The 24964-nt window shown below is 38.5% G+C and overlaps 1 protein-coding gene across 3 annotated transcripts in view; it reads right to left on the bottom strand.

The window, feature by feature from the left end:
- The window catches only part of SLC39A12 (solute carrier family 39 member 12), an 80823-nt gene that overhangs the window by 32263 nt on the left and 23596 nt on the right, over window positions 1-24964 (bottom strand). The window contains exons 5-12 of one of the 3 annotated variants that reach the window (XM_050805394.1): window positions 23934-24106; window positions 20532-20703; window positions 14279-14451; window positions 10601-10753; window positions 8634-8744; window positions 6198-6264; window positions 1194-1352; window positions 441-628 (exon numbers count right to left, since the gene is read on the bottom strand). In XM_050805394.1, coding sequence (XP_050661351.1) covers window positions 441-628; window positions 1194-1352; window positions 6198-6264; window positions 8634-8744; window positions 10601-10753; window positions 14279-14451; window positions 20532-20703; window positions 23934-24106 — 1196 coding nt within the window. The remainder of the gene's footprint in view (window positions 1-440; window positions 629-1193; window positions 1353-6197; window positions 6265-8633; window positions 8745-10600; window positions 10754-14278; window positions 14452-20531; window positions 20704-23933; window positions 24107-24964) is intronic. The other 2 variants (XM_050805395.1, XM_050805396.1) reach the window with 2 other exon arrangements.

Raw genomic sequence — 24964 nt, 5'->3', positions numbered from 1 at the left:
TATTTAACAGAACTTTTGCATTGTAAAAATAAAGTAGCTGGCTGATTGACAGAACTTTTCATTTTTCAACTGGAAATACAGGCATCATATATAGATACAAAGCTGGAATCAAATGAGCTGATGATTACTTTTTGAAGATTACAAACATTTCATTCTTTCCACTTAAATTCACTAAAAGAAAAAAGTTTTACATGCAACTGCTATCACACGCCTGTCACTTTAACGCTACAGAAAATATCAATATTTTCTTTACCTCAAATTACATTCTTTCTGCCTAGAAAGCACTTTCTGGGAGTACAAAGAATATTTCCTTAATGGTTTATACTGTTTTATAAATTCTTCTCTTCTACTCATTTATCCTTCCATTTTTACCAGGTTTTTTTCTCTGTTTTACATTTTCAGCGTTCAGAAAACCCAAATAGAAAAGCCACCAAGCTTACCATTTCAACCAACGATAAATATAAGAACATCCCAGCAGTGACTGTGAAGATCCAGTCTTGAACGCATGGATCAGCTGACACGGAAAGGCCAATGTATAATCCTATGAAGGCAGTTAGGGAACTTATAAAATTCATCAGGATGGCAGTCTTCATAGAAAGTCCGGAGCTTAAGAGCACAGCAAAGTCTCCTGAAGTTTAAGAGGAAAGGAAAATATAATTATCATTTAACGGAAGATGCCTTTTACCCTGTTGGTCAGGCTGGTCTCGAACTCCTGTCCTCAGGTGATGCACTTGCCTCGGCCTCCCAAAGTGCTGGGATTACAGGTGTGAGCCACCATGCCTGGCTGGTTTTAATTTAAATGTGATTTTATCTTACTGGCCCGTTTGCTGATGTGATGGATAAAGTTTCCCTCCTAATATTTTTCTCACATTTAATATGTAGATTTTAAAGTCCTTGTCAAAATTCTTTAAAGTATTTCTCTGAATGACTCTCTCCCATATGGAATTCTCTGGAATCCAAATAGAGTCATTTCTGGCCCTGGGAAACATCATAAAGGAGTTTAACTGGATTTTATTCCAAGGTACAGGAGTTATTTTTCTAGTCCTCCTCTTCTTATGGTTTAAATAAATTATAAAAGGAAAGTGCTCATCTTTCAATCCTAGGTGAGAAAAAGAATCCTAGTAAACCATAGCTGGAAAGATGTTATTTCTTTCTCAACAAGCCAGAAACAGTAATTCCATTGCCAAACTTACCCATTTCGTGTGGGATTTCATGACACAAGATAGCAATCGTGGTGGTCACTCCTGACTCGGATGATGAGGAGAAGGCTGCTCCTATGGCTAGGCCATCTGCAAAATTATGCAGGCTGTCCCCAACCAGAATCATGATTGCTAACAAGCTAATAACTTTACCTAAAGAACCAAATAAACACAGAAGAAGCATTAACAGAGCATTACATATTTCACCAAATCCTTCAAAACCAACCAGCTTTCCCACCTACCCTTGACATACTTATATTCCATCTAATGAAATACCATCACTTTGTTTCAGCAAAAGTCAGGACTAGAGATTTAAGTGTGATAACCAACACACTTGAACGTATGGTCACTGTTTTGCTAACTGGTCTAATAAGATAAATTATATGCTGGCATTCCTTATTTTAACATCTTATGCAGTTATGCCTAAAGAAGAAGGTAAAAACCATGTTGTAGCCTCCCCAAATACCACTGATGACCTTCCCGTCTGTCTTTTGTAATGCATTTCAAATAATTTAAGAACCTTGCTATAGACTAAATGTTTGTGTCTCCCCAAAATCCATACGTTTAAACTTACTCCTCTAGTGTGGTGGTATTAGGAGGTAGGGCCTTTGGAATGGAATTAATACCCTTATAAAAGAGATGCCAAGGAGTTCCCTTGCCCCTTCTGCCACTTCCCGCTGTAGGAAGGCGCCATCTACAACCAGAAAGTTGGCTCTTGTCTTGCACCTTGATCTTGGACTTCTAGGCTCCAGGACCATGAGAAAGAAACTTTTGTTGTTTAGAAGCCATCCAGTAGCTTTACCTAAACTACTTTGGTAGTTTGTTGTAGCAGACTGAGTGGGCCAAGACAAACTTCCCAGGGGAATGTCATTAAAATGGAGTCTATTTCGCAAAGCTGTTCATGTGAGTTAGACTTTCTGTGTCAATCTAGGGCAGTGTGCTTTCTGTCATTGTGTGATTGTTTTGTTTCCCTTTCTGGTGAGTGCTAATGACTTCCCTGAAGCACCCCATTCACTCCCCACTGTGACTTCAAGAGAACCACAACCAACATTTCTGGCCCCATAATTAGCTTTGCAATAATTACTCAATGTTTTCATCTTCCTGCAAGATAACTTTCAGCAGTAGGCCAGTTAGATGTTGAACAAGATAAAGAGAAGCTTCCGTCTTCATGGAATTCTATTACATAATATATATTATCTGGTCAGGAGAGAGCCAATGAAATAATTTTGATCATAATTGGGTTCAGCTTTTTAATGGACAGAATTTCTGTTCTGAAAAATCTAAATTGCATGTTAGTATAACTCAATTGTAGAGTTGAATGACTCACAAGCAGAAAAAGTATTTCAAGCACAGTACTTATTTTGGTAGTAATCTGCCTAGGTAGACCATTTGATAAGAATAGTCATTAATCAATTGTCATAGTCTAAACTTTCATTAATTATTCGGTTGCATATATATTGTGTGATAGGTGTAAGTAGTAGTTATTGTTACTGTTAGAACTGAATGCATAATGCTTTTTTTTTTTTTTTTTGACAGAGTCCTGGTCTGTCACCCAGGCTGGAGTGTAGTGGCGCAATCTTGGCTTACTGCAAGCTCTGCCTCCCAGGTTCACACCATTCTCCTGTCTCAGCCTCCTGAGTGGCTGAGACTACAGGCACATGCCACCATGCCTGCCTTGTTTTGCTGTATTTTTAGTAGAGACGGGGTTTCACCATGTTCGTCAGGCTAGTCTCGAACTCCTGACCTATGGTAATCCACACCCTTCAGCCTCCCAAAGTACTGGGATTACAGGCGTGAGCCACTGCACCTGGCCTGAGTGCATAATTCTAATAATTGTGCTCAATAAAAATAGAAAGAGGATACTTCCTGGTTTCTAACTGTTACACGGCCTAAGACTACAAGGGAGATTGCATTTTTTTTTTTTTTTTTTTTTGAGACGGAGTCTCGCTCTGTTGCCCGGGCTGGAGTGCAGTGGCCGGATCTCAGCTCACTGCAAGCTCCGCCTCCCGGGTTTACGCCATTCTCCTGCCTCAGCCTCCCGAGTAGCTGGGACTACAGGCGCCCGCCACCTCGCCCAGCTAATTTTTTTGTATTTTTTTTAGTAGAGACGGGGTTTCACCATGTTAGCCAGGATGGTCTCGATCTCCTGACCTCGTGATCCACCCGTCTCGGCCTCCCAAAGTGCTGGGATTACAGGCTTGAGCCACCGCGCCCGGCCGGGAGATTGCATTATAATGTGGTTTGCCATCTTATTTGGGGAGTATGAATTGATTCATATCATATCCCACACTGTGATATAAATAACTTCAGTAAATTGCAGATAGAGCCCAAATTAACATCTAGAAGATAGCTCCATTTACTGTGTTTCAAAGATGGCCTGTGCATTTTACTTCTAAAAATCATGGATATTTAGAAATATCACTGTAAGACTAACTTACATCCTTCTTGTGGTTCACTAACTTATTTTAGTCTTTGCTAAAAAGGGGAAAATTTCAGGCAACAGCCATAAGAACAAAGAATAAATACTGAATTATTGAATTCAGGGAGTTCTTATTGACATTGCCTGGAAACGCTCAGAGTCCAGTAATGCTACCAGATCATTTAACTGCTCCTGCCAATTTTCAGAGATAAAGCTCTTCTTTGTGAAAGGAAATTTTAAAAAAACTTGAAGTGATACATTTGACAACACTGCAACATGCAAATAAACTTGTAATTTCCACATGCCTACATGTAGTCCTGGTATTAATAGCATATATTCCAAATGAGGATTTTTAGCCAATATTATACCCTGCTAGAAACCAGTGTGGCCTATTTTTGCTGTTGTTTTATTATCTCTGATCATGGGTTTCTAAATGTCAGATCATGGATAGGTAACAAGCCACAGGCAAATATAAACATTTGCATGTAAGCCATAAAGAACATGCTGTGTCTATTTCTTAAAATAATTTAAACATTATTTAGTGGGAGGCTGAGGCAGGAGAATCGCTTGAACCCAGGAGGCGGAGGTTGCAGTGAACCAAGATCGTGCCGCTGCACTCCAGCTTGGGTGACAGAGAATTTTCGTGTGAAAAAAAAAAAAAAAAAAATTAGTGGAAGACAAGTATTCACTGGTAATTTAATATACTCATTACAGAATTACCTATAGTATTTTACCTTTATTCATGTACTTGGCAATCATATTGAGTTCCATGTTTCTGAACTATCAGAGGTTTTCCATGGTAAAACATGGGAGCTGGAAGTGGTATCACTGTGCTTTTTTAAAATTTAAATCAGACTGTGGATTGAATTTTTGCATCTTGTCTTTTGAAACACAAGTTGAGTTCCACAGATGAGGTAATATAAAACAAGTCATCAACTATTTGAAGCTTAATTCAATATGTCCTGGCAAAGGGGCAGTTGAGTAATGTAATATGGATGTGTTTACTATTCATTCTATAAGCCAAGCTCGACAGGAAGTAAGCAGGTAAATAGGAGGACTACAAAATGTCTGAAGAAGACCATCGTTACTCCCTAATCTAGCATCCTCTTTCAGCTCCTGGTTTGACTGGGCATATCCTTCTTTCAAGACCACAACCAAAGAGAAAAAAAAGTCTATTGCAGATCTACTATGTGCCCAGCATTCTAAAATTACTCTTGGAACTAAAAGTTTAGAAGGAAAAATATTACTAGCAATGTTCTAAAAGCAGAAATGGACAAATTTTGAATCAAATAAATAAATTACATGAGTTAATGTATCTAAAACATTTAGAACAGTAGTTGTTATAATGGTGTTTGTTCTTAGTAGTATTTCTATCCCTGACTACATCCCAAGCTAAGGATAAAGACCATTCTTATTTTATTCTGCACTGATCAAGACCATGCTTATTTTATTCTGCATTGCATAAAACATGCCTGAAACGGCATATCTTCAAACATTTCTTCAATGAATAAAACAATGTGAAAGGATGCATTGACACATGCATGAATGAATGAGCACAAAACAATTGTTGATACATTAGCATTTCTTTAGTTCCCCAGTGCTAGGGTTGACTAGCTATATAATCTTGAGCAGTGATTTAACCTTTCTAACAACTAGTTTCTTCATCTGTATAGTTCAGATAATATTTATTCTTACTTAAGTTGTAGGAGAATTGAATGAGATCACATCAACTGTGCAGCCCTGTGCCTAGCATATAAGAAGTGTTCAATACATGTTAGCTATATTTATTATTTGCTAAGTTATTATGGTAAAATGGGAATAACTAATCATGATGCATAACATTAAAACCTTAAGAAGTTTGTGTCACAAAAGGGTAAAATAAATGAGAAAAAATAGGGCAAAACTTCAAGAGTAACAGATGAAAACCAAAACAGACAAAAAAGAAAAAACAAACAAACAAAATCTTGCAAGAATTACTCAGAAACATAAGCACAGGTTAATAAAATCCTATCCAAAATTGGTCAATTAAATGCAGAAGAAAAAAATCATAGCAACAAACATCAACCTTTGTTAATTAAAAATTAAATGAACAAATGAGTTACAGAATAAGATGTGAATAAATGAGATCATTGATTTGAACTCTACCATCTCAATGACAGTGTGATAAATAAGACGTATTTGTGATGAATTTTCAGTAGACTGATAGAAGATGAGAAAACAAAGATATATCCACACTTCACAGTGAAATAAAAGCCTCAACCTTCACACAAATATATTTAGAAATGAGCTATGATAAATACATAAATGTTTACATTAATTGAAGTTTCCCCTGAAGGGAATTAGTTTAAATCAACTAAGAAAAACTTCATTTTTAAAGGAAAGAGTAAAATTGATATGAATATGTAGTAAATTTGAGAGCTGGATAGGAATTAGTTTTTATTACAAATCCTATTGCAAAGTTTTTCATAATAAACTACATACCCAATATGACATCTACATGGTTTTGACATTTTATTTTCAAACAGATATAACTGTTTTCTATGGCACTTTCTACATGTAAAGTTTAGCTTGGTACTCACATTTTCGGTTGGGGGCTGTCATACTGCCTATAGGCATTTCAGCTGCCTGTGAATCTTCTGGGCTTTTCTATTTTAAATTAAAAAATAACTGATGAAACATAAGTAATAGCCACGATTTTGTTGGAAAATGAAACATCTGGAGAGTTATGTTGGTTTTTAAAAGACATTTTAATACTCTAGATGTGTATTAGAACCTCTAGGTTTCATAGACACACACGATGTAGAACTGAAAGTCTGTGGGCAAAGCAAGTCTTTTGCACTCTTCATATTTAGATGAAAATAGCACTCTCAGGTAGATCAGAATCTTCCATAGAGAGCTGAAGGCTACTGAGACAGTCTGTAATTCAGACTCATAAATTATGTAAACCTTTATGAAATTCAAAAGCTATTAAAAAAAATTATTCTTGGCCTAACTCGGCACTTCTCCTGTAAGGTGGATTGTGGATTTAGGATTCATCCTCTAATCTGTGAGCAGTGGATGTATGGAATCCACTGGATGGAAAAGAAACCCATGCCAACTCAACACCTCATTTCATTCACGGCAGCATAATATTCTGTGTTAACTGCTCTGCCAGTCAGTAAAAGAATCTTGCCCATTAAGAAAGTAGACCCACCGATTTATAAAAGACAACAATAATAGATTCAAAGTTTTTTTAAATCCTTTTATATGACAGAGAAGTGAGATTTTGAAATTGACTTTATGAGTATAAAGATTACATTTTATTTCAGAGACTGACTCATAGTCCAATTTCTGAAAAGATATTTTCCCTCTTTGCGCCTCTGATTTCAATTCTATAAAAACCTTTTTATCTGCATATTAAATATGTCCTCTTAAAAGCATATTCATAGAATTCTATGACCCAAAATTGTACAAATTTTGACACAAATGTAATGAGTTAAATGCATTTTGTGTGTGTGTAAAAGAGAGAGTAAATTTTACATATTAGTAACATTCACATATTAGAATAATAGCAGCTATTCAAAAGATAATAATAGGCTGTTTTTGGAGAAGGATGGCTGAGAAGTAAGGCTGAGCCTGTAGGATACAGAGAGCAGGAGGCAGATCTCTTACTTGAAGTTGGGTGTATACAGAAACAAAAAACAATGTGATCCCTTTATGTTACACCAAAAACCTAATTATAATCACAATGCTTTATAGTTCTGTTAAAATACCAGAATTTAGATATTTATTCTAGAATGTTTTGTCTTGTTTTTCAACAAAAGCTATTTATTGTCACATTATGTAAAGTAATTTAGAGCCAAACATTCAGGACTTCTTATTGATTGGGAAAAAAATGTACGTTCTTCTTTATCCTTGAGTTTCTTGAAAAAACAAGAAATTAAACTCATCAAACACTCCTAAAAGTTTGTACAATTTCTATTATGCTGTAGGTCAAACTTGCAGCTTAAATAACACGAGGAATTATGCATATATTAGTGAGCTGGAGTGTTCAAATAGCTCAAGACTCACTAAGGTACCTTCAGAGATTTGGTTACATGCATCTTGGGGCTCTGGACACTTCAAAGAGAAGGAATAAGGTCAGTATTAAAGTGATTTTTGAAACTAACCCTACCTGAAGTTATCTTCTTTCAAATCACATTTAGAATATCTAAGCAATAAATACAATTAAGGCTCTTAAAATCGTATTTTAAAGGAAATTTCTGGCTCCTATCTCTGAGTTAGCACAAGATCTGAAATCTACTCCTCGACTTCTATTTTGCTATGTCAATATCTCAGGAATAGCCTCCTCATTTCTACTGAGGAATCTATCCTTACACTGTAAACCCTTTACCCCAAGGCCATGGTTCCAGGAGGCAGGGATTTTAACAATTAAACATTACTTTCATATTTTTCCCATTCCTATACTTACTTAAGAATTTGAATGGGAATATTGTTTTGAACATGATTGGGCATTGTGCTTTGAGAATTAATATAGAAGATTTTATTGTGGAAAAGTTAGTAGAATGAAGGCACTTAACTATGACACATCTCATTAGGCAGAATCAGTTCTCTCCTGCGTTATGAAATGAACACCCCAGTCCTAGGTGCACTGGGTAATCCCTTGCTCAACATCTGTTTGCATTCACCTAGTCATGGCTAAGGATTACTCAGAATGCAAAACCCAAAGGTCAACTGGTTTATGAAAACTTGTAAACACAAGGATTAAGGACGTGTCTACGATGTCAGTCTGATCCATACATGTTTGAAAGTGATGCAGAGAGCAATGATTTGAATCTGTGGAGGGTGCTTGTTGCTCTTTAAAACAGCTTTCAGGTGCTTGGCCGAGTTTTCTAAACAGTATTTATCATAGTTAAGAATAGGTAAAGCAGGAGTATGGAATCTGTTTGTCCACCCTACTGATTTTCATTTGTTCATTGAGGAATAAAGGAGAGAAGATAATCAGATGAGTAGAATGCTTCAGATCAACAACCTACCAACTGGATAGTTGAAGCAGATTTGCCTCTGCCTGCCTGGTCACTTAATTCAGAGTTGAGTGCAAGATGGTGGGAATGTCCCACGTGCCCATTAACCAATGACAGGCCCTGCTGGATGAGGATGATTTAAAATTAGTGTTGAAGCCAGAAGAACACAGGTGTAGTCTTTGTCAATGCCATGGTTCCATTCTATTGCCTATTGGCCAAAATGGTAGTTGCCACAAAAGAGAACTGGGATGCTTTAAGAATGGAATGCAACTTCAAAAATGTCTAGTGATGATTGAAGGAGTCTTGAATAGTAGTAGTTTTTATACTGTCTTTTTATTTACTAAAAAAGTTATATTCACACAAAATTAAATTTGAATTCTTTCTGGAGATACCACAATGATAATAATCAAAAGTATATTGTACCCTGTGACTACTAAAATAACGTCTCTGGAAATATATTCATCAAGGAAAGCATTTGCAGTTCCTAAAACATATGCATTCCTTTTATTTTAGGCAATATTATAAATCTTGAAATTATGCTCTTAAAACTCATGTGCTCTTAAACTCCCTGACAAGCCCATAAACAATCTGAATAAACTCTACATTTTTGGATGTTCAGAATTTCTTTCACTCATTACCATACTGGATTTCTAACTACTGAGTTATTGGTATGTTGGCTTTCTAATTTAGTTTTCCCAACCCAGAAATGTTAATCCATTGGGTATAAGTGGGGATTTGTTATTTTTTTAATGCTTCTTGAGATTAGCACTTCTTTTGTGAAGGGTAAGTTCCTAAACTTTTAGGGTAAGTACTGTAATAGAAGTTGGCATTCCTAATTTCCAAATTACCATAACATCCTAGTTTGAGCCCCAGGCCAAAGAAAAGTCCTGCTTTATTAGAAAACTTTTACAAAAGGTGATTTGTAGTCTATTTGAATTCATGACATCTATTTATTGCTGAAAAGTTTTCAAATATATAGAAAGCTGAAAGAATTGTATTGTAATGTAAATATAGAGCTATCCACTTCCTGGATCCTATGATTATTTTATTAAATCTATTTTATCATGTATCCATCTATCATCCCTCTATCCATCCATAAATTCATTTTATTTTTTGATGCATAAAACAGAATTTTGAACAAATTTAGGAATGATGAACAATACGTGCTATTTATTTTTTCCTTTTTTCTCTTTTTTTTTTTTGAGATGGAGTCTTGCTCTGTCACCCAGGCTGGAGTGCAGTGGTACGATCTCGGGTCACTGCAACCTCCGCCTCCTGGGTTCAAGCAATTCTCCTGCCTCAGCCTCCCGAGTAGCTGGGATTACAGGCGCGCAGCACCACGCCTGGCTAATTTTTGTATTTTTAGTACAAACAGGGTTTCACTGTGTTGGCCAGGCTGGTCTCAAACTCCTGACCTCAGGTGATCCGCCCGCCTCAGCCTCCCAAAGTGCTGAAATTACAGGCGTGAGCCACAGCGCCCGGCCCATATTTGTAGACATTTATCAGCTACTGGCATAATAAAAGAAATTACTAAAGCTGAAAAAATATTTGCCACAAATTTCAAAATTTCTAACCTACTGATTTTTGTAATTTTAAATGCCTTTAAGATAGAAAATGACATGTGATTTTGTGGCTTTTCCAAGTTTTTGTTTGCTTATTTGTTTAGGTTAAGAAAGACATCCAAAACGCTGATTAGTAGCTAGAATGTTGGACCCCTTCAGTCCCCAGACATAAAATGGTGCCCAGTTCATAAACCAACCATGAAGGTTAAACAAAAGGTCGTAACAAGTACACTAACTACTCAGGAATAGATGTTTTAAAAAATTAATATCTTATTAGAAGGAGCTGTGTATTCTTGAAATCAGCATTCCATTAGACATCCCTTACACAGGTAACTTCATTACTTTTGAACAAGTACTTCTGAAGTAACAGATGAATGTATTATAAGACTTTAAAGCACAAGACAAATAAAAATATACCTTGTCATTTGGTGATACAAGAAGAATAAAACATTTTTCTATCAAGAAAAATCCATGGATGCCTCCAATTAATCCCAACAGTTTCCAAATATGACCTTTGCTTTCATGGAAATGCCCAAATTCTGGGGCTTCCTGCTTATGTAAACCAAGAACCTTCAGGAAAAAAAAAAAGGCAGAAAGAAGGACATAACTTTTGATGACTTAACTATCAAATATCAGGCCCAGTGTTGAATATATTTAATTTTCACTCTGGGAAATGCCATGACAAGTATTAACACAATCACTAAAAGTCCAGTTTGCTTTTGGGTGTGTGAATACTTCCACTATACGCTTTAACCAGGGTCAAATAAAATGTGTACAACAGAAAACAAAAGAGAGTTTTGAATAGCCTGTGCTAATGAACAGAATGAAACCTAAGCTTTATTTCTGCAAGTACCCTAGATTTTTATACAAACTCAGTCCTTTGGCCAAATTGTTTTTCAGAAGTCCAATCTGCATCTGTTTGTACAACAATGCCTCATAAAATATTAATAAATTTTATATTTCATCTGGGGTTTATTCTCTTGCCCCATTGTAATCAAAGTAAACTTTTATTAAATATCAGATAAGTAAGAAATCCACCTTGAAGACTTGTTCCATTGGGAGCATACTGTATGACTGATAATATTTGTCAGGTGTCTGGGACACAAAAGAATACAAGAAATGTATTGGGAATTCTTCTGTAATTGACTCGTCCCATTGGTTGAGTCATTCCACTGGTCAACCTCATGAGTTCTTGTGAGCCAGTAGATCATTCTATACCATATCCCTTCTCTTAGAGAAGGCAATTTATGAAGTAGCTCATAAATGGTTTCCAGATTTAGAATGTTACCATTAAATTTTAAAAAGGAACAAGAAATAATATGTGTAGAGATTGTATGTATATACATTCATACATATATGTATATAGGCATTTGGGTGTGCATACATATATGTACGTGTGTATATGTGAGTATACATATGTATCTACATAAATACATTGTGTATGTAAATATCACTAAAAAACAATATATGTTAGTCAACTTTTTCTCTTCTTAAGGACATTAAAGGATACCCATCTAATACTTCTAATGATTATTATTGCACAAAATAGAGAACATTTGTAATATCATAAAAAAAAACAGAAGAAAAACCCCAGATCTCAAAATAAAATGTAGATCTTTCAGTTGAACAAATTTAGCTGACTAAAAAAGGCAATCATATGAGTAGCGTTTTTCTCACTTCTGTGCAGACGTTTGAAAACTTGCCACAGATCACTGATTTTTCTAGCATGCCACCACACTTGTCCTGCATCTTTCCTTGTCTCTTTTATGTTTTCTTTTTTTTCTCTCTCCCTTTTTTTTTTTTCTCTTGAGACGGAGTCTCGCTCTGTTGCCCAGGGCAATGGCATGATCTCTCGGCTCACTGCAACCTCCACCTCCTGGGTTCAAGCGATTCTCCTTCCTCAGCCTCCTGAGTAGCTGGAATTACAGGCGCCCACCACCACACCCAGCTAATTTTTGTATTTTTAGTAGAGATGGGGTTTCGCCATGTTGGCCAGGCTGGTCTCGAACTCCTGACCTCAGGTGATCTGAAGGACTGCCTTGGCCTCCCAAAGTGCTGGGATTACAGGCGTGAACCACTACGCCTGGACCTCGTCTCTTTTCTTAAGCAAAAAAAACTGTCTACAAAATTTGGTGAAACCCAGCTAATCTCTTAAGTTCTCCTCTGTAACATGTTGTGGCCATCCTCAAGTCCACCTTTGCTGTGGGCTCCCTGTTTGGGGGAGACTCAGCCTGACCTGAGAGCCTTTTTCTGCTTCCCAGGCTCCTGGGCAGTAAATAATTCTGCTACCACTGCTGTGACCTAGAAAAAAGGCCTCGGCCACCGCCTCTAGTCAATCATAAGCCCTGAAATATTTCCAGGATATTAGATTATGAGGGCAATTAAAACTCATAATGGTTTTATTTTTCCAATGCTCCCTTTGCGATTTTCAGAACATTGAATAACAATTGAGCCTCTAAGCAACAAGAGTGACCCTGCAGGAAATTGCCAGAGGCTTGTGGAAAATTTTAACCAGCTCAGGCTTTGCTGGAGTGGGGATCATTGGTCCACTGTTATTATCCCCGGTAAGAGATTTCAGAGGGAAGAGAAAACCTCGTCTGTAGATGACCTCAACTCAGGTTTTACTCCTTTCTTTTCTGAAAAAGAGCCTCAGCACATGTTAACAGGAGGCAGCCTCCTGATGCTTACCTGTTCCATAAGAGAAATTTAGACACTGTTAGGCAAGAAGGAGAATTCCACTGTAGTGGCTCAAATAAAGAGACATGAAAGATAAGACTATTACAGAGGTGGGCAGGGTCAAGGGTATAAACAAGGGATAATGAGGCACCCAGAGGCATCCCAGGAAAGCATTGCCACCCTTAGGGGTGCAAGGGAAAAGGGAGGAAGGCCAATGAGCCGCAGAGCTGTGGGGACGCTGTCCACTGGAGACGTAGCCCACGGCGAATCAGCCACTTCCAGAGCAGATGCCGGAGCCGGGAGGGAGCTGGGCACAAACACCTCTGCCCCTGTCTCCTCCTCCCCTGAGTTTTCCATTGCTTCCCTCATTGGCTGACCGCAAACAAAAATCCAACCTGCAAGGTAGCTGAGGAGCTGCAGCCTTCTGGGCAGAATAGAAAGAAGGACAAGTGAATTAGGCCATTTTTGTGTTGCTATAAAGAAATATCTGAGGCTGGGTAACCTACAAAGAAAAGAGGTTTAATGGGCTCCTGGTTCTGCAGGGTGTACAGGAAGCATGGTGTCGGCATCTGCTTCTGATGTGGGCCTCAGGAAGCTTCCAATCACAGCAGACAGTGAAGGGGAAGCAAGCACATCACATGATGAGAGAGAGAAAGCAAGAGAGAGGGAAACGGGGAGATTCTGGACTTTTAAACAACCAGGTCTTGGGTGAACAACCTGAATGACAACTTTTTTTGAGACAGAGTCTCGCTCTGTCACCCATGCTGGAGTGCAGTGGTATGATCTCTGCTCACTGCAACCTGTGGTATGATCTCTGCTCACTGCAACCTTCGCCTCTCGAGTTCAAGCTCCGAACTGTCTCAGCCTCCCGAGTGAGTGGCTGGAATTACAGGCGCATGGCACTACGCCCAGCTAATTTTTGTATTTTTAGTAGAGATGGGGTTTCACCACACTGTCCAGGCTGGTCTCGAACTCCTGATCTCAAGTAATCCGCCTGCCTTGGCCTCACAAAATGCTGGGAGTACAGGCGCATGCACCATGTGCAGCTAATTTTTGTATTTTTAGTAGAGATGGGGTTTCACCACGTCAGCCAGGCTGGTCTTGAACTCCTGGGCTCAAGCAATCTTTCTGCCTCAGCCTCCCATAGTACTGGGATTACAGGTGTGAGCCACCATGCCCTGCCACCTTTTCTTTTATTTCAAAAACACTACTACTATGTGGCAAGCCTAATGTTGGGGCATCTCTTCTCTTCTACAAGTGCAGAGAGGCTTTGGGGAAATAATATTTCTTTTTAAGGAAAACACCAGCCACCATATTCTCTCTTCGAAGTCTCAGTAAAATTTGGCGTAAATACCTCCAGAGGTTAAATGTGAAGAGAAATGAAGCGAACTTTATCTGAAATGGAAAAGAGCAGATTACCTGAGGGATAAGGTGGAGCAGAGCATCCCCAGACAGTGTCCCGACGGCCAAGCCCACAAACAGCTGTAAGATAAGTCTGTAGTTCTCCTCACAGCTATGGAAAAGGACCAGCGCTGTCCCCAGCATGGAGCCCAGTGTGAGAAGGGTGACAGCCACCGTGCTGTAGCCATATTCTAAGTCAAAGGAGATCATAAACACAGTAAGTGCCCAGTGCCCTCCATTCCGGCCTCAGTTGGCGAAAATGCCAGAAGAATCAGTCTTACAGTAACAGCCAGTAGGGATATGGAATTTTTAAATAAGTGTTTTGTTTTTATTTTGAGACAGGATCTCTCTGTCACCCAGCCTGGAATGTAGTGGCGCTATCATAGCTCTCTGCAGCCTCCACCTCCTAGGCTCAAGTGATCCTCCTACCTCGGCCTCCCAAGTACCTGGGACTACAGGTATACACCGTCATGCCTGACTCATTTTCTGTTTTTTTTTTTTTTTTTTTTTTTTTTTTTTTTTTTTTTTTTGGAGAGATGGAGTTTCGTCATCTTCCCCAGGCTGGTCTTGAACTCCTGGATTCAAGTGACCCACTCCTCTCAGCCTTCCAAATTGCTAGGATTACAGTTGCGAGCCCACTGCTCCCAATTTGGAATTTTTAAATAAGCGTCTTGTTGTTTTTGTTCTTTTTGAGACAGGTTCTCACTCTGCTGGCTTGAGTTGGGCTGGCTTGAGTTGGGGTGCAGTGGTGTGATTATAGCTCACTATAACCCTGAACTCCCAGGCTCAAGTGATCTTCCCACATCAGTTCCCTGAACAGTTGGGATTACTGGCAGCTGCCATCACGCCCGGCTAAGCTTTTATTTTTAGTAGATATAGGGTCTCACTGTGTTACCTGGGCTGGTCTCAAGCTCCTGGGCTCAAGCAATCCTCCTGCTTCACCTCCCAAAGTGATGGGATTACAGGCATGAGCCACAGCACCCAGTCTTATGAGTGTTATATGCAGTAAAAAGTTTTTAAATTGTTAACAAAAAGAATGAACAGATTTTCTATGGTCTAAATGTTTGCATCTCCCCAGAATTCACGTGTTGAAACCTAAGCACCAAGGTGGTAGGTTGTATTAGGAGGTAAGGCCTTTGGGGTGTGATTAGGTCATATACTCTTCACCCTGTTGAATGGGATTACGGCCTTTATAGGGGGCTGAAGGGACTGGAGTTCTTCCCTTCACCAGTCCATGAACCAGGAAGCCGACCTTCACCAGACACCGAATCTGCTAACGCCTTGATCTTGGACTTCCCAACCTCCAGAACTGTGAGAAATAAATGTCTGTTGTTTATATAAGCCATCTGTTTGTGGTATTTTGTTATAGCATGGACTAAGACAAGACTTTCTTCAAATAATCCTGTTGTTTGGAAGTTACTCTGACTACCCCTTACTAAAAATTGTTGTGGCAAGCCAGGACTGAGCTCACCTCCAACCCTCAAAGAAATTAATTTCTCTCACTTGAAACTACAACATCCACTGACAGTCACTAGTAACAATTCTCACTTAATCATATCTTAAACTTCTCAAAGGCAAAAATGTAGCTCTTACATAGGAAGCGTAAGGTTTGGCCCTGTTGTAGACCTATGTTTGTGTACAAAATGAGTACACGTTTTGGAAGAACTTCCTTCCAAAAGCTGTCTGAATTATTTGTAATGTCCAGAATGATATTATTTTCAGTGACTAAAATGAGTGATGTTATTGGTGATAACTGACCAATGAAAGTGTTACAGTTGATAATAAAAATCTGAATAATCTACATTTTGGATCATTGCAACGATTTTTATAATATTTAGAATTTCATGTTTCTAGGCTTCCTTTTTAAAAACATTTATAAAATATAATTTGTAAGGTTATTCAAAAGAAAAACATATATATACACACATATGTACATATATATGTGTGTGTGTGTATACATATGCTGAGGTCATTCCACAGATATATATGTGGAATCATATATATGTATATGACGGGAGAAGAAATAAAGGAGAAAAGGGAAGAGATAAGATTAAAAGAGAAGGAGGAAATGGCTTTCAGAGTCAAGTACAGATAACATAGAGATTTTCATCGGCTTGTGGATATTCAAAGCAAATGCTTATTTCTCTACCTATTTAGAAATTACTAACAAGTCATGGCAAACTAGTTAGTAAACAATGAGGAAAGCTAATTACGAAATTAAACTGTCACTTTCTTCAGTGACTATAGATATATAATAAGTTAAATCAAACAATCCTGGTGTCAAAATACTTAAAATTCATTGCAATTAAAAAAAAAAAAACTATCCTCTTAAAGTTTGTTAAAGTAGAAAATATTTCATTCTCATCATTCTTGCATTTTTCTAAAAGGTTCACTCTTTAAATTAGATCATTTTATTTTATTTTCATTTTTGAGACAGAGCCTCACTCTGTCACCCAGGCTGGAGTGCCGTGGCACAATCTCAGCTTGCTGCAACCTCTACCTCCCGGGCTCAAGCGATTCTCCTGCCTCAGCCTCCTGAGTAGCTGGGACTACAGGTGCCCACCATCATGTCTGGCTAATTTTTGTATTTTTAGTAGAGACGGGGTTCCATCATGTTGGCCAGGCTGGTCTCGAACTCTTGACCTCAAATGATCCACCACCTTGGCGTCCCAAAGAGCTGGAATTGTGGGCATGAGCCACCAGGCCCAGCCTAGATCATTTTAATAATATAATTGGTAACAGAAAAATAGTCTTCTGAAATTAAGAGGAGCTTTACTGAACTATAAGTTCTAAATTACCCAGGGATCTAATATTAAAATAGAGTTGGTAGTGTACTCAGAAGAGGTAAAAAACTTTTAAGCATCTATTCCCATACCCCCACTACCACATTTTCATTGCTATGGAATCTCTATGAAATGGTTTAGAAGCAAGGTGAAATGAAGAGTTGTTCTTCTATGGATATAGAATTTTAGTTTTGCAAGATGAAAAAGTTCTATTATCTATTGCACAACAATGTGAATACACTGAGTTGTGCAAATACAAATGGTTAAGATGGCAAACTGTATGTCATGTATTGACCAGACACCTACATCATCATTTCTTTCATCATTCTAATGTAATAAAAATACCCATGTTATAGAAACTTCCCTGAAAATCTTCAACCAAGTTTCATATCCCATTCTTCCCCAAATAGACTCTATGTGGAAATGCCATTCTTTTCTTTTATTACATAAATTAAAGATATTTGAATATTAACATGGGCACCTGGACATCTAATAAAATTTAAAGCCGTCCCATTTGAAAAGTGGTAACTGCAAAAGGCCACAAAATGCCCAGAAAGCACAATGACAAATCAGGGTATGACATTTCCCAGGCAAAAGGCAAAGTTGAAACTTCTTCAGTTATTTTGCTACCCCCCACCCCTGTGGGCTCCTACCCATGCAGGAAAATGAATTTTTCATAACTTCAGAGGTTAGCAAATCTTTTTAGATTCTCTATGGGTCATATTTCACTGGATTTCATGTAGGAAGGACAGCCTCGAAACCATAAAGTATCTGACCTATGGTCACAGGACTCTGCTAATTTACCCCAGGTCCCTGCATAGGTGCCATGAAGTCTTGATTGGCGTGAGGCAACTTGCAGACAGGTTCTAAAGTTTCCCATGATTACAATAGAGCTTGACCTGGCCACTAAATTCTTAGCCACTTCTGAGCAGCTACTCTGAATAGATCTGAAACTTAATTTGTACATGGCCATAAAACTCCTGGAAATTCAAAGGTGGTGCTTAGTGGTTGAGTTTCAGTATACGGACAGTATTTTCTTAATAATGTCTCCCCAAGTCCTCCTCTCTTCAGTATGATATCATACATTTCTATAATTTCAAAAGAACTTTTGAAATTAAAGCCTTTCCCTATTCACATAATGCAACATTTTCGATTGAGGACAGGGATGTTTTCCTAGGTTTTTTTTTTTTTTGAGATAGAATCTCACCCTGTCGCCCAGGCTGGAGTGCAATGTTGTGATCTTGGCTCACTGCAACCTCTACCTCCCGGGTTCAAACGATTCTCCTGCCTCAGTCTCCCGAGTAGCTGGGATTATAGGCGCCCACCACCATACCCAGCTAATTTTTGTATTTTCAGTAGAGACGGGGTTTCACCATGTTGGCCAGGCTGGTCTCGAACTCCTGACCTCGTGATCCGCCCACCTCGGCCTCCCAAAGTGCTGGGATTACAGGAGTGAGCTGCCGCGCCAGGCCTAGGTTCTTGTTTTTAAGACAGGGTCTCTCTATCACCCAACTGGAATGCAATGGCATTGTCATAGCTCACCACAGCCTCAAACTGCTGGGCTCTAATGATCCTCCCGCCTCAGCCTCCTGAGTATCTGAGACCACAGGTACGTGCCACCATGCCTGACTAATTTTTCTTTTTGTAGAGATGGGGTCTCTCTATGTTGCCCAGGCTAGTCTCAAACTCCTGGGCTCAGGCAATCCCTCTGCCTTGCCTCTCCCAAAGTACTAGGAGACACTGCACCTGGCCTTTCTAGATTCTTTTTTTTTTTTTTTTTGAGACGGAGTCTTCCTCTGTCACCCAGGCTGGAGTGCAGTGGCACAATCTCGGCTCACTGCAAGCTCCGCCTCCCGGGTTCATGCCATTCTCCTGCCTCAGCCTCCCGAGTAGCTGGGATTACAGGCGCCCACCAGCATGCCCAGCTATTTTCTTTGCATTTTTAGTAGAGACGGAGTTTCACCGCATAAACCAGGATGGTCTCCATCTCCTGACCTCGTGATCCAACCGCCTCGGCCTCACGAAGTGCTGGGATTACAGGCGTGAGCCACCGCGCCTGGCCCCTTTCTGGATTATTTAGTGAGTGTGACATGTTGGGATGTTTCCCAGGAAGGCTATTCCCCAGAAGTGTCTAGAAGTTCATTCGAGAGGAGATACAACTTTTTTCATAGGTCTTAATTTCAAAACCCTTTTCCGAGCAGCCTATACATTCCAGCCCCAAGCCAGGTGGTAGGAATGTCAACATGCCCAGGGATGCTCCTAGGTGCCACCGTGCTGTCTTCATCCGTGTTCTGAGCCTCACTGAATGACCACCAAGTGCTGAGTTATTTAGCTGCTCACTATTAATGAAGCTCTTTTTCTCTTAGTGAATGTGGAATCTTAGATATTTAGGCCTGGCATGTTTTTGTTCACCTAACATTTTCAATTAAGCCTCTTGATGTTACAGAATCCACTGTGAGTTAGAGGTGGGTAGCTGAACAGCTCAGCTATGATTGGTATTGCAGGTTATCTCAAAGAGAAAGAAACACAGCTCTGAGAAAATAATGTATCTAAGGCCCTCATATCAATGGTAAGTTACTTGTCACATTTTTACTAGATAACATGGATTGTTCTCAGACAACCATTTTTTTTTTTTGTCTTTTAAATATACAGAGCTTTAAATTTACTGAAGACATTTTTGTCCACGTTATCCCATTTGAACCTCACGGGTACCCAGTGAAGCCCTTAGAGAGATCTCATCTATTGCAATGACTCAGTGGGATACAGGTAACTGCACATAATGATCCCTTCCCTTCCTGGGACTGACAGCTACGTCTGGGAGGCTGGTATCTCCCTGGATGGGTCACCTTCATCCCACAGCAGCCCACTGAGCTTTGGTTTCTCATAATGTGTTTTCATTTTTTATACATGCCATGATGTGAGAAAGGCAGCCCTATAGGATATCACTGCTTTCTACTGGGCTGGAAAAGAAACCATCTTGGGGAGAAATTGCTTAAGATCACGAAGTATCTGAGGAAAGAAGGCGTGACTCAGTTCTGCGATCCAGATTCCAATGCTATTGCTTTCTCTTTTACCATGCCACCTCTCAACTATGGCCTTTTATGTTGATCCACGATTGAGTCAACTATAGAAGGCATAATTAATTCATATAAACCATATACAAATATAAAATATTCATCGAAGAGTAGTATGTATTGTGGTTAGAAACAAGGACTCCAGGGCCAGCTTGCCTAGGTTTGAATGGCAGCTCCATCACCTCCCAGCTGTGTATCTTTGGGAAAGTCACTTAATCACTCTGTGCCTCAGTTTCCTCATCTGTAAAATGGGAATAATAATATCTACCTTGTAGCATTGTTAGGAGGATTAAATGAGTTGATAAATGTAAAATGTTTAGAACTGTGCCTGGTATATAATAAGTATCCTGTGTTTACTATTATTATTGCATACATTGTGCACATCAACTTTCTGAAGGAAGATCTAGAACTTACTCTCCAGAGTGGTGGGTGGCAGCTTTGCTTGTTGGTCCTTGGGCAAGTGGCAGGAGCAGCTGAGGAGTTGCTGGATGATCCCTGGACTCATTTGCTTAAAGTCCTCCTTAGAAATGGGTGAGAGGCTCTTCTGTAGAAATATCTCCACCAGCTGCCTAGCAGAGAAGCAAGTCTGTGTGAGGAAAACATATAACATTGTTACTAATCTCAGCATATTTAAACTAGATTCTCCACCAGTTGTCATTCTTGAGGAGTGAATTCTAGATGGAATGGCTAGAACACACACATGAAGCCAGTATGACACGTGTTTCCCTGCAAACTTTCAGCTACATGTGATTCCTAAGGATATTTTAAATCTCTGACCAAAGTCTGCAATATCTCATTTTCATTCTGAGCATTATTTCGTACGAGTTTTGCACACTTTTTCTTTCCTAGAAAGACACATTGTGTTTTACAATGTGTTGAGTGGTGGTCTAACCAGCAGCCTTAGGATACTTTGATGTTTTTGTTCTTTTTCAATGAGGATAGATTTGTGTTAACAAAGACTTCATACAATAAACAGAAGTCCTACGGTAATGAGGTCACTGTCTTTAATACTGTTTGATTTAGTCAGCCTGTGTAGGAAACGTGTACTTTCAGAAGTCCTAAAAGTAACGGTAAAATTTTTGAAAGTAAAGCTATGTCAACCAGCTGCTGTGTAAATACCAAATGATATAGCTACCTCTCTCAATTGGCATCCCTTCTTCACACACACACACACACACACACACACAGTTGAAAACATCATTATTTCTTACTGACTTTACTAATTTTTACCTAAATCTGTACAATTTGTTTTCATACTGTATAGGCATATTTATGAGAGAGAAGAATAAGTAAAGAACAAATGCCACAGTCTCTAAAAATGGCCACAAGACATTTGTCCATCTCAGAATAAAGGTTGACATTGTCAAAAATTACAATTTAGAAGTTTTAATAGGTGAATGAGAGTGGTATGTAGTTTCGCTCTCACAAATGGATGTTTTCTATTGAAATAAGACCCTGATGCAATGTCTTTGTGATCTTTAGTTGCGATCAGTAAGGTATTGTTTTAAAAATCAGTGGTTTGCAAAGCTGAGTTGGTGTGCCACGCTGTATAATTTAGAGATGTTTTAATAAAGGCACTTTGCTAATCTGTAAATAATGATGACACAGTTGCTGTTTGTCTTTTTCCCCCACATAAAAATCTTTAGAGATGATTTCATGGATAAAAAGTTTTATCTTGATCAGGAAATGTTTGGGTGCATGGAACAGAACCCACTGAAATCAGAAAATCAAGAGGGGATTGTATTAGAAAAGCACAGATGGTCTCAAAGAATCCAGGGACTGAAAGAATGCCCACACTTCATAAGGAATGACAACTTGAAGCTGGGAAACCAAAGATGCATGATCTCTGCCCACAACCTTCTTCCCACCCCCGCCCTCCACTCCCTCCCTGAGCCGAGTATTTTCTTGTTCCTGTTTCCCTCTCCATAGATCTATTTCCTTTCACAGTTTGGCCCTCTCTCGTAAACTCACGGCCATATAAGCCCCAACTCTAAAGTGACTTTTCACTCCAAGAGCCCAAGAATGCTGCATCTCTAAGTCCTGAGAGAGATCTGATGATTCAGCAAAGCCGCAGATGGTATCTCTTGGGGTCAGGAGTCCATTTAGTTCAATCGGTTTTGCCCAAGTAGTAGGAGATGGAATAAAGATGTTCAAACATGGGTGCCAACCTCACTCCTGTGGGTGAGGAAGGCATTTCTCAGTAAGGGATTGGGCAAGAACTCCAGAAAGTTTCTGCTACAAAAAGCATCCACAGAAAGCTAAACTTGTGGGTTTTTTCCCTTTATCAAAATAATGTACGCCAAAGACAAGATTCTCTTTTGCACCACTTGTTATTGACAGAATTTAATTATTTCATCATCAATAATATTGACAAAAATAAAAGGACACTGGCAACAAACTTTTGATGATAGTTTCATAATACAATTCCTATCAGAAAATGCCTGACTGGTGAATAAAGGAATGGAGAAAGAAACAAGAAGAGAATACTATGCACCTTCCTGCAGTTTGTTGTCAAGAAGTTGAATAGTTTCTAGTTTTAGAATACCTTCTCACAGAGTAAGTTTATTCTATCACAAACTTCAGTGCCCTTAATCTTCGCTTGCTGCTCTTGTGCCATTTAGGTCATTAAGTAAGTTTCTTCTGAAATCACTAACATAAATGTCCTTACTGGGGACTCATTATATTCTATAAAATTTTGAACATGACCTATTTTTTAAAAAGAAAATGAATATTTAGATTATGCAGGCAATAATCTTTAAAATATCTTTATTCCTTCCTCTGTAACTTTGAAATATGTTTGTACTTGTGTTGATGTTATCAGATTTCTATGGAAGCTTTACAAACATATTCAAAAGCAGTGGTTTCTAATCTTTAGTTTTGAGAATTACTTGCAGGGCTTGTTAAAAGACAGAGTTCTGGACACTACTCTTGGGGTTTATGATTCAGTAGATTCCGGGTTGGGGCCTGAGGATGTACATTTCCAACAAGTTCCCAGGTGATGCTGCTGCTGCTGGCCTAGGCACAACCCTTGGAAAACCATTGACCTAATAATATAGGCAGAGTCCTCAAATCTGGTGTCCCACTTTAGAACCCCATCAGGAATCACAGACAAAGACATGTGTTGGAATAGAGAAGAATTATTGGAGAAGAGATTGTGTTTGTTTTGCACAGAAAATGATTATCAGCATTCTTAGAAGATGCATGCCTTAAGTAACCCCAAAATTTTAAGAAATAACCTTTATTCTTTATTCAAATAAGATCTCCATGAAGAGACCCTATTTGCTGTCTTCCTGAGAGTTGGCCCTAATTAAGGAAACTTCAAAAACATGGATTAATAAGGAAATCAACTCTTGGCACCTGCAGTTGAATACAGTAAACATGAGTTTGAAAGAGTCGGCTTCAACAGATGCCTTTTATACATGGCAGAAGTAACAGAAATTAACTTTTAAGATACGTAATAGCAAAAATACGTGCCTATTTTTGTTCAACATTGTATCTCTCGTGCCCAGGATGATTAGTGGTGTGCATAAAATGCTCAATATGTTTTCTGAATTAATTATTAATTCATTTGATCTGAACTCAAGGGAAGAAAAAGCAATATATTTCATTCCCCTATATACCTTGGCTTTGTTTTTATGTCTACAGAGATACACTTTTAGAGAAAGAAAACTGTAACTACGTGTGGAACTAGAATATTTTTACTTTTCATGATAATACACAATATTCTTTAAGTTTTCTACAACTCTAGTAAAACTTTCACAGCTGGGCTTCCTTTGACAGTAGCAAATACTTGCATAAGAGAAACAATGGCAATACCTGATCCCAGGAAATTGGGCCATCCTCAGACTCTTCGTCCATGGATGAAGAGAAATTAGAATAGTCCTGATCAGGGGTTATTATGCTGTTTTGTTTCCTTTGAAGTTGATGGATTTTATCCTTTTTGATACAAGTACTTCTGGTCCAGAGAGTGTTGAGGAGTTGGTCGAGTTCTAGAAATTTCATATAAAATCTGGTGTCACATAGAATAGATAAGTTCAGAATAGTCACAATGTCACATAGCTACAGCATAGATATTCCCTTACAAAGAATTCTTATCATTTTTAAGCCCTAGAGATGATGGAATGGACATTTCCACCAATGAAAATGCCTTCCACGGCGGAGCTTGCAGTGAGCTGAGATCCGGCCACTGCACTCCAGCCTGGGCGACAGAGCGAGACTCCGTCTCAAAAAAAAAAAAAAAAAAAAAAAAAAAAAAAAAAAAAAAAAAAAAAAAAAAAGCCTTCCATTGAGTCAAGTATTTTCTTTTTCTATAAAAATGTAAATTAAAGATGAAACTGGCCTTATCCTTAGGAAATTATTCCCTGGAGGCATTATACATCCATCATAGATTAATTATTACTTTAGTCAAGTCAATCAAATTGTTTTCCTTTTAAGTGTATATGCAAAAGAGAGAAAAGTCGTGAAAGGGATAAAAGATTCTAGAAACAAACTAGATCTTGTTTTCTAATGCAACTATGGTATGGCAGTCAGTTTAAAGATCGCAGATTAGTTTCCCTCAGTATAGCTCTAGGCTTTTAAAAAATAATTTGTACAAAGAAGAAATAAATATAATAGTAAATTTATATGGATTTATACATCTTCTTACTTATGATTAAAATGGAATTTTCCTAAATGTTATCAACAGTGATAGAAATAAAAAGCAGTCAATAAATACATCTCAGTATTTCCAGATGTTGGAACTAGCAAATACAGACTTTGAAGGAGCTATTATGTTTAAGGAACTAAAGGAAATTATATTTAAAGAATTAAAGGAAAGTTTGACAATAATAAATCAATTAATAGCAATT

Source organism: Macaca thibetana, chromosome 9 (assembly GCF_024542745.1).
Source record: "Macaca thibetana thibetana isolate TM-01 chromosome 9, ASM2454274v1, whole genome shotgun sequence".
NCBI lineage: Eukaryota > Metazoa > Chordata > Mammalia > Primates > Cercopithecidae > Macaca > Macaca thibetana.
Note: the sequence above shows the minus strand (reverse complement) of the source record. Positions and strands in the feature narration are given on the sequence as shown.